Below are 11,179 nucleotides of genomic sequence, written 5' to 3' on the forward strand. Positions count from 1 at the left end.
ACACACACACACACACACACACACACACACACACACACAAATTCCATTACCTCAACTCCCTCCCAGCAAGCTCCACACAACTTCAACTTGATCAAACGTCCAATCTTGAGTATAAATGACTTGTAAAAGATGTATGAAAATGAGGTGTAAAGCTGCATTTAAACACTTTCCAACATTGCAGCATCACAGACTTGCAGTCTAAGTGATCTAACCATCATGTGATGTTTTGAGCCACGCAGTGTTTGGGGTGTGTGTGTGTGTATATACATCCTGTTCCTTGAGTGTGGAGAACAATATGGGCGAGCACAGAGACACAAAACAAAAACAACAAGTCATTTAAGGGTTCCAGTGTTTACCTACCCGCTGTTTGGAGGAAGGCCTCAGCCCGAGATGGGGTTGGCTCCGGCACTGCAGGGAGGCAGAGGAGACAGAAAACTATTATGGACAATATCAGGATAGAGTGTCATCAGAAATATTTATTGTTTTAAATATCAACAAAACAATATTTTTCTGTTTTAGAGACAGTTTAGAACCTCCACCCAAGAAGGTTATGTTTTTGGTTTGATTTGTTGGTTTGTTTGTTAGTTTGTCTGTCAGCAGGAATACAGAAACGCTTTCCCATGAAATGCAATGTTGGAAGGGTGAAGCATGGGCCAAGGAAGAACTCAATACATTTTGGAGCGGATTTGAATAACGGTGTGGATACACTTTTGTTAATATTGCGTGATAGAGCAAGACCTTGGCAGAGGTCTGTGCTCTCCGAGTGCCCTTATAGTTATTACTAGTAGTAGTAGTGGACTCGGGTGACACTGGCTTTAGCTTTGATTCATGTTGGTAGTCGCTTGGCGGCTTCTTTTAATCATGTGACCAGACTCATTATCATGACAAGAGATCTAATGAAATGAATGATTTTGATTTAATGAAGAAATGATGAAAATAAAACATCATCTGACAAGGGAAAAGAAGAGAGAAGTGCAATGATTTTTTTTCTCCATTATAGTAATAAATAATTGGGCTTGATTATCTTCTGGCTGCCCTCACTCTAAGTTGTTTCGTTGCATTAACATCACCTAAACGGCTGAAAAAAATGTAAGTGGCTGCATTTAAACTGCGAGAATTAAGACGAATGGAGCCATTAGTGGCGTTTAGAGACAAACGTGTTCACGGAGGAGACGACTAAACAACGAATCCTAATGAGTCTTTAAAAGGCTTGATGTGAAGCTCCCAAAGGAGTTATTTACAAAGAACTCTGCAAAATGGCAAAGAAATCCCATGTGGGGACAAATACACACAAATACACCCAGGCAACACACATACACACACGCACACACACACTTTGAGCACTAGAAACACATTATTTGATCTAGAGATTCTAAGATTTCAACAACCATTCACACCCACACCTCTTTAAGTGACATAGATATTGTTTGATGTATAGGTTCTCTTTATTTTATTTTATTTATTTTTTTAAACAGAGTTACACACAGACACACACACACACTCTTACACTCAAACCTTTGATGATTTGTGTTGGGTTTCTCACACACACAACACACACAGCCACACAAAAAAATAATCGTACAGCCCACTTTTACCCCAACAAAGATATTATTTGATCCAAAAAGAAAGAAACCAGGAAGCAGCCGTAAAACCTTGTGGAGGAAGCAGGCTTTTATTTTACGAGCTGCACCAGATGGAAATTTTGGGGGTGTGAGGGAAAGTAGGTGTGAGATTGGGGTGAGGGAGGGGAGTAAAGGTGAGCAGGTGGTCGTATGCTGCTGTTCACTAATGCAGCAGCTTTCAGCTGACGGAGTCGATGGAGCTGATTTATTTATCCCAGAGTTACATTACATTACATGTCATTTAGCTGACGCTTTTATCCAATGCGACTTACAATTGCTATATATGGCAGAGGTCGCACGCCTGTGGCGCACCTAGGGGTTAAGTGTCTTGCTCAGGGACACATTGGTTGATGGATATGTATTGATGTATTGCAATGGGAATCAAACCCAGGTCTCCCACACCAAAGACATGTGACATATCCACTGCGACATCAATACCCCCAGTTGGTCGATGGAAATTGGGAGGCTCTTGATACAAAGAGCCTGACATCTATTCTCCGGGCTTTGTGTAACTCAGTGGGTTCTCACTTGATGGGATGGTTTCTCCCAGGAAAAGCTGAAACATGTCCCTGGAGGTTTTAAGAATAAACTGGTTTGAACACCATGTCATTTTTACAGATATTAAAAGGAATATTTTATAAGCACTCAACTATCTGATCTTTAAAAAGTCTTAATCTACAAATAACTACTTTGAATTGAGTAGAAGACATAACTGTACTGTGTGAGAATACACAGCAGCTACGTCAATGTATTTTAGCCAAATAAAAAAAAAAAATCAATAGCAGTTTAAGATTGGTATCATGGGCACCCTCTGTAGCTCAGTAGAGTGCGTGCCCATATGAAGAGGTTTACTCCTAAATCTTTTTTTTTTTTTAAAGATTTGTATCGACAGGGGATCTCTGCCATGATCCCTTTATGTCAACAAGGAAACCAACCTCTCACTCAGTCTCAGACAGAAATAAAATGTTGACAGCTACAGAAATAAAATAGACTCAGGCCGAGAAGGTCAGATTGTTCTGTGGTGGAAACCACGGAAAAGTGTTTTTTCCTTGGTTTTCACCACCTGACACTTTTTTCTTTTTGTTTTACTCAGGCAGACAATTGCTGTGACCTTTAGAGGAATATTACAGTGCAGAGAGGAGAGAGGCACGGTGGCTATGACTGAACGTATCTTTGATGGGAGGAGAGGGACGAGGTTGAGGAGACGGCAGGGCGAGGGAAATGAGAACTGGGGGAAGAGAGAGAGAATCGCATATTGTCTTTTCCATCTGATCACAAGCACAGCGGGACATTTTGGTTCTGGCATTTTAGTTCCAGACATCTAATCTCCCATCTTTTGTTATTGGTCTGCGGCTGAAGGGTTTTGTAACATTCACATCAAATGAGAACGCAAATAGCTAGCAGAGTCGGATCACTTGTGTGCACACAAAGAAAAACTGGAGACGCAAGCTGTCAAGTTGGCTGTGGTCAAAAAGTCTTCCTTGCTTAGGAAGGTTCCTAGTATCGAAGTAGAGATGTGTAAGCCAACAAAGAGCTGGTCAAATTCTCTGAATATAAACGAAAAGTGCTTCATTGCTTCCTGTCTTTACTCCTTTACTATACAGAGTACAGTGAACCATCCTGTACCAAAGGAACGGAGATAATGCCGTCCCACAATTTACGCAGCAACACTTAAACGCTTCATTCGGCTGTTTTCGGAAAACAAACGTAATGCCTACCTTGCATAAATTGAACTTTGTTTTTATACAAACATAATTGGGATTCATCTGGATACATATTAGCATTGGGCAATCAAATATACCTTAGGAAGGCCAAATTATGGGCTGAAACGCTGTGTAACTTATTTGCACTTTTCCAGAGCAATAAACTGTTGTGCGGACTTCGACTACTTTGATAAATATGAGTGGACAGGAGGGGGGAGTATTATTTAATTTCACTTTTGTGACTGGCAGCCTATATTCCTCTTTTATTTCAATTCCAACCTTGGGAATAAAGTCATATTTTTCACCTGGTTTGTCAATGATTATAAAGCCTGCATGGAACAACAGTATTAATACCTGGGGTAAAGTATTTAAGATTCGCTTTTAGCAGTTCATCTTTGCAACATTAGTTTCACCACGGCAGGCCCACGTTACCATCCACAGTCACATAATTAGACAGCCTATAAGTGCAGTCAGATTATTTTAGCACAGCGGTTGACTTTTCCTTATGAAGTCCTAATGACTTGTCCTTCACATCATTTCTTGATGTTTTCCATCGAGGACAAGGAAAAATGATTAGGAAAAGACTATAGACGTAATTTTTCTTGGACTACTTCGACCACAGCCACTATTCATCAGGTAGAAAATAAATTAGCTAGAAAGTTAGATATAACTATTATAGGCGGATGGATGAGAGTCCAGCCTGATGGTGGCCCTATAGCATAGATCACCAAAACCCATGCATTTTTTTTTTCCCCCGGTTGGGAGTGGACTTGTGCACACCAATGTTTCCGTCTCATTGACAGTCAGGTCAGAGACACGTTCATTACAAAACTGAAAAGTGGAGGGAAGGTCACAGCATCACTGAAATCAATTGGTATCTTTTTCTTGGGAGCCAAAATATGTCCCGAGTTTAACAATATTGGTCCCAGAGTGTCTTGATATTGGTCACAGAGAGACTAACAATCAATTGACTGAGGTGCAAACATACAGTCTCTCTTTTTCTTTTGTATTGTCTCTCCGTCACCCCTCAGGAAGTTAAACAGGCCAACAAGATGTAAAGAAATCCTTTTAGAGTATTTTTCTATTGTTATTGATATGCTTCCCTTTATAGGGAACCGATTCTTAATACCTTATTGTGAATACATACTATGTTTGGTAATTTGTAATTGCAGTGGGTGATTAGAGTGGATGCAGTGTAATATGCATTTTTTTTAGATGAATGAATTTGTTTGGCAGGTATAACAGGATTTGCTTCTCCACTTTGTATATTTGGATATACAGTATAAAGAAATTACACGTATGCAAAAGAGAAAAAGACATTCACATGACTTGGATTTGGGTTGTAAATTGTGTGTCCTCTTTTTATTGAAAGGTTTACCATCATATAATATTCTCTGTCTGGTCCCATTACATTTAACTAAACTAACAGAAAACACATTTATTTCACTTCTGTTTGTCTGGTAACCTGCAGCACATAAACAAGTCATTGTCCATCGTCTTGAATCAACCAATCTAATCTGCTAAACTTGTCCCAGTGGGCGGCCCCGGACCCCTCGCAGCTGAACCCCCTCACCCCTGCAGGTGATCCAGTTCAGTGGGTCACACACTCATCAGGAAGTGTGCTCGTTTGCGGTGGAAGGTCAGATGCAGAAATGTGTGCGAGAGTGAGAGTGTGAGGAAAAAGGGCACATGGGACCTAAGTGCCGCAGTCGTTATTATGAGGTATGAGGTGTCAGCGGGGTCACTGCGGCGGGGGGGGTGGAGGGGGGGTCCTCCCAGGTCAATGTAACCTCAGTGAGCTTTTAACAGTTTTGACCAACAGCATTAACATCAGCGCTGATGTAGTTTGGTGACATGAGTTTATTGATGGAATTAGACTAAGTGGATAAAAGTCAGTGTTGCTGTGTGTGTGTGTGTGTGTGTGTGTGTGTGTGTGTGTGTGTGTGTGCTGATACAGATTTAGGTCATCAAACATTTGACAACATGACTCCTAAAAAAAGGTCCATTAACAGACTTTTTTCCCCCTGGAAATTACATATTATTTCATGTGTAGTAAAAAAATAAAAAGCAAAATGTAATACACTGTTCTTTCTCGGTTTATTTACATATACTGTACATTTATATTATTTTTAATAAAACTCAGTGAAATCTGTACACACTGTATAAGGACCCCAAACACAACAGACAATTCAATAAAACATATGAACCATAACTTTTTCTTTCAATCAAACTCATTCCAAAAGGAATTTTATCATGCGTCAAAATGCTACTGACATCAGAGCTAATGGTAGATTACCAAAGGGCTCGCCGAGATAAGACTGCTCACCACAGGATGACGACACACATTGACCGACCAATCATCCAGGGAGCTGGGTTGCTAGCTGCCGATACGACCGGCTGGTCTAACCCGGCGTGTCCTAACATCTCTGAAACAACAGCTATAATTTCTTTCCTCTGAGTTTTTTTGCTCCTTCTCATTGCTTTGAATTCTTTAGGCTTTTTCCTATTCCAGAAAGGTCTATGCCAGTTGCATCCTGCCTGCAGAAAGTCTCTCACATCCACACCTGGGAGGTGTCCAGTAACTAAAACCCTTCTCTGCTGAAAAAACTGTTTGGAAACGGTTATGCTGCTTGGCCAATGCTTGTTAGGGCAAATAAACATCAGAAAATCGAATGTAGTCCAAACTCCTAAATGTCCTCAGTGTGAATGTTATGATGGGCTATAACTGGTTGCAAAGTGGGTCACAAGAAATTTGTTGTTTTGCACTCTTAGCCTTGCATCTCACTCTTCACAACATTCACCGTGTGCAACATAGGGATTGTCTGCACTGAGACTCAAGCAACTATCAACATGCACATATTGACAAGGGACCCCCTCTGCTATTATGTGCATGTAGGAAAATGTATGTATGCAGAGCAGTGATTTCAGCTATGACCGTGTGTCTGTGAGTGTCTGTGAGTGTCTGTGTGTGTGTGTGTGTGTGTGTGTGTGTGTGTGTGTTGTGTGTGTGGTGTGTGTGTGTGTGTGTGTGTGTGTGTGTGTGTGTGTGTGTGTGTGACACTGATGTGTGCATATGAATGGCAGGGGGTATCTTCTTCCTGAATGCAGAACACATCCAGAATATCTCATTGCTATTCATGTGAATGAGCATCCTGGAATCAAAACCACAGCCAAAAGCATATTTGCACAGAGTTAAAATACATGCGGTCCTGAAACAGAAATCTATCAGACTTCCCTCCAAAATGAAATCTGCCTCACTCCATCAAGGGGCCTAATGTTTACAGTGTAACTATTGAACAATGTAGAGAGATGTTCCCACCATCTTTACATTGTGTGTTTGAACATATAGCACTGTCTGTGACTGGCTTTGAATTCATTCCACCAACTTTACTTTTTTCTTTTCAACTTGAGCTAGAGAACTGATTAAAAGCGAACAAAGCAAACTCAAGCACACAATGAGAAAAAAAATCTCAAGGTTGCTGTCAGGTTACTGTAAGCTGATGAATTGACTCTGCAAACCTACAACTATGAGTTAGAGTCAAGTCTTTTACAATTTTAAGAAAAGTTAATCCCATATTTTTTCTCTAATTGGGATTCTATTTTTAGTGTGTAGTGATCTTTCTTGATCATATTATGTACATGCATTTTGCTTGGTTTTTGGTGCATGCCGTTGTGCTTTCTGTTAGTCTGTAAGTATCTTTTTTTCGGTATATTCTCAGCAAGGCGGAAAAAAAACAAAACTTCTTCTGTATTCTGTGGCGGGAAAATGTCGTCACTTTACAGCATGCCTAAAAGTGTCTTCACAAAATTAGAAGAGCACAATAGTATGGAGATCAAATAAATGAAAAATGCATGCTGTGGAAACAATGCACTGACAACCTTCAGCTGGTGACCAGCAGCAGTGACAGACAGACTGCTTATACAATGACGGACAGCTAGACGCCCCCTTACCGTCGTGTGAAAATCCTCATCACTCCGTTCCCTGCAGAACCCCGCCCCGACTGACTCCCAATGTTTCCTTCCCTCTAACCTTCCCTTCCTTTCCTCCTCTCCTTATCCTCTCCCCTGTCATGTTGACTGCGATGTGATAAAAAAAAAGCGCCGTTTGTGTGCATGTTCTGCAAGGCCGGCTGACAGAGGACTAGATTTCCAACAGCATGGGAACAGCTTACTTACTATCTAGTGTGCCTGTGTTGAGAGCTAGTGATGTAATAGGGGATTTTTTTTTTTTTATCGAACGCAACAGCCCTGATCCAATGAAACATGAGAACAATATCTCTTTAGATACACCGTTTCATATATATATAAATCTTATAAATGCAGTATAATTTACAGTAAATCTTGTTTTTCTTCAATCACTTATAGGTTGTTATTTTTGCAACACAGCTGCAAGATTTTACTACAGCCGGTGTCCTTAATTCATCCTAAACTATCATTTTGTCAATAACAATACATGGAAATTATCATATTTTTGATAAAGTAAAAACATGCAACATACTGTTTCCTCAGAGTCAGAAAATGAGAATCTCACTCTCTGGACCTCCTGCTGACAAAAGTTAACCAGTGAGCTGCACTTGGTTTTATTTGTTGCACTCCGCCCCCTTGTGGTTAAACCGTCAGAGGGTAAATACATGGACAAAGCCATGTATGTATGTATCACATGTATATATACAAACAGAATGGGATTTCTGCGCAAAAAACAAACCCGCCCCATCAGTAAGGGTTTATCTCATCATTATTACTTTTTGTGACAGCATTATGAGAAGGCATTTTATGAAGCTCCAGCTATTGAGTCTATGAGAAATAATCTCATAAAAAAGGGCTTGTTATGACTCAGTATCTTGTTTGTCATGATGATGTTTTATTAACTAATAATTTATTTGTCACGTGGAATTATGAAATACAACTCCAGTGAAATGTAATCCTGACAGTTCCTACCATTTATGTAATAACTATGTGTTGCATGAAGGGGAGCAGTCATATTAAGCTTCATACATAATTAGGACTTTATTACGGACTCATGGTCCAATAAAATGACAACACAATACACTTAATACATACATAATCCCAGGGGGGGGGTCTTTACAAGAGGCAGTAATGTGTTTTCATATTCGTTACCTGTGGGTGTGGGGAAGGAAAGTGTATTTTACACCTGGAGTTTACCACTTGCTACCACCTTTGTCAGTTTCTTTCAGCTACAAAATCCAAATTATTTTATTTTTATTAATTTATATAGGGACAAGTATGTGGCATAGACCCATGTCACACACCACAGCATTTATAGCCTTAGCTTAATTGCAATGCAAGTCCCTAGATGGACCATTAAAATCCTGTCTGAAGGTGTGGTGGCTAGAGTATCAGCCTAAGAGACCTGCCAATCAAGGCAATCACATCCCAAAATATACATGTCTTTAAGTCGTCGATGTCCTCTTAAAAAGGGAACAATAATGTTCTAAATTGCTCCAAGACTCTCAGTAGAAGAAGTCAAATTAGCCTTAAAATGCCAAGTTTTTGGAGAAGATTAGCTTCCTCTGGGAAAGTTGGGGTTTAATCGACTTCTTAACAGTTTTAACAGAGCTGGTATCTATCAGCCATTAGTGAAAGTGCATCTTCAGGGACAGCGGATGGGCTTCGTCATTCAGCCGTGGTGGTTGACACTTGATCACAAATGGCTGTGGATAATGGGAAAGCTGGTCGCTCTCGCGCTTGGCACATTTAGAGAAAGCACAGCTGTTTTGTCATGAAGGGAAAGGAGGCTCTGATAACAGTCTTCATCAACAGCCATTCTTCTGCCAGAAAGGGGGAAAAAAAACCTCCCTGATTAGCAGTTAAGTTTGATGGACACCCCGCTCTAAAAAGGGACCTACCGCTGAGGAACTCTCCTGTGCAGCTGGCGTAGCTCAGACCAGACGCTTTGGTCCTAATTGACCAGGCTAACATACAGGATAGTCTCCATCCATGACCTTCCACTTCCAGGATTGCTCCGTAGCCGTCTGAAAATCCACTGTACATCCTCTTTTTTGGCCTGATGTCTGTTATCTTTCTTTGGGTTGGAATTTTAAACTCTGGTGCATTTATGAGGACTATGGTTAACTGCTCCTCAGATCTCTGCACGGTAAATTCAGACGGCTAGCTTGACAACCCGTCCAATCAGAGTTTTCTGTTGCATGACTAAAACAACTTCTGAACATACACATGTTCCACCAAAACAAGTTCCTTCCCGAGGCTATTTTGCAGTGGCACTGGGGCTCCGTGGGCACTTAGTGCCACCCTTGACGACTGTGATTAGTTTAAAGAAACCATAAACCAGAGCACGTTTTTCTCCCATCCCAGAATGCTGTGTAGACCAGACTAGCCGGACTCAGGCTGGGCAATATATCGAGGTGATATCGATATCACGATATAGACTAGAGACTAGATGTCTTAGATACTGTAATATGTTAAGTGGTGTCTTTTCCTGGTTTTAAAGGTTGCATTACAGTAAAGTGATGTCATTTTCAGAACTTACCAGACTGTTCTAGCTGTTCAATTCTTAACCGTTATCAACTAACTCGTTAAATCCTTTCTGGTGATTATTTATCAAAAATCTTGTTACGTAAATAACATTTTGTTAAAGCACCAAAAGTCAACCAAACAATATCGTCACAATAACAACATCAAAGTATTTGGTCAAGAATATCGTGATATTTGATTGTACATCTATAAAAAAAAAAAAAAAAGTGTCACACAGACAGTCTTAATAAGTTAGACTCTTCTAATGCTGAAATGAACCAAACAATGTAAGGAGATTCAGAAATAAATTAACTTTTTCTTTTCTTAAAAATATGTATATATTTTGTTTCTCTACTCTTCTTTCTGTTGCTGTCTCTACTTCCTGTCTTGTCTTTTAGACTGACAAACAGATCTACACACTGGTCTGTTCCCTTCATTCCCATATGCTCTGTCTATAAAAGCATCCACTTTATACATATGGAGCCGTCGGTGTGATGGATGGACTTCCCGGTATGATCTCCCTCTCCGGAACACATAGGAGATATGATCTGTTCCCCACTTCATGCTGGGGTGTCTGTCTATGTTTATGATTTATAGCTCACTTTATGATTTTATAACTCTTTTTACTCAGCAATACCTGAAAATAAAACATTTCACCAATATCTATATAAACTGTTACTTTATGGGACGTCTTGATTTTAGAATTTTTTTTGTCTTGTTTGTTTGTAGTTCTTGTATATTATCATCATCATCATCATCATCATCATCATCATTAAATGTTGTCAACATTCCTCTACGTTCTATCCTCTTCAGCTCTCTTCGCTATCTATTTGGTAAGGCCATCAACGCATCTGAGACTTAGTACACCCAGGAGGGTTGTGATTGGTTTAAAGAAATACAAACAAACCAGAGGATATATCGCCCTGAGAATAGATGAGCAGCGTTAGAGCTGTAACAATTCCAAATTTTGCTGTAGAATTAATTGTATCATAAATAATTGCGATTAATTATGCAATTGTCTCCTTCAATCAAATTTTTTAAAAGGCTTTAATGAGTTCCTGTAATGTGGCATAACTTATCCGCTTTTCTACATACTGTCTTTGTCATCATTGCTATTGCTGCCATTTTAAAATCCTACATGCTATATTTTTCTTTATTTTAATTTATTACTTAAATTATTATTTAGATTTGTGTCCTTACATCTGTTGCGGTAAAACATAAAATTGCATTTTCTAATACAGTTACAGTAATGATCATTAAAGCAGCTATACAGGTTTTTAACAGTCTCAACCTAAAATGAAAGATCCTTGCAGCTGCTCAAAAGCTATAGTGCATTGTTGCTTTCGCTCCCATGAGGAATCC

At 39.7% G+C, this 11,179-nt stretch overlaps 1 protein-coding gene across 2 annotated transcripts in view; it reads right to left on the reverse strand.

Moving 5' to 3' along the window:
* rasgef1ba (RasGEF domain family, member 1Ba) overlaps positions 1-11,179 on the reverse strand; it is a 119,631-nt gene that overhangs the window by 99,023 nt on the left and 9,429 nt on the right. For both annotated transcript variants that reach the window (XM_032517187.1, XM_032517186.1), the window contains exon 2: positions 361-408. In XM_032517187.1, coding sequence (XP_032373078.1) covers positions 361-408 — 48 coding nt within the window. The remainder of the gene's footprint in view (positions 1-360; positions 409-11,179) is intronic.

This window comes from Etheostoma spectabile, chromosome 5, assembly GCF_008692095.1.
Source record: "Etheostoma spectabile isolate EspeVRDwgs_2016 chromosome 5, UIUC_Espe_1.0, whole genome shotgun sequence".
NCBI classification, from domain to species: Eukaryota; Metazoa; Chordata; class Actinopteri; order Perciformes; family Percidae; genus Etheostoma; species Etheostoma spectabile.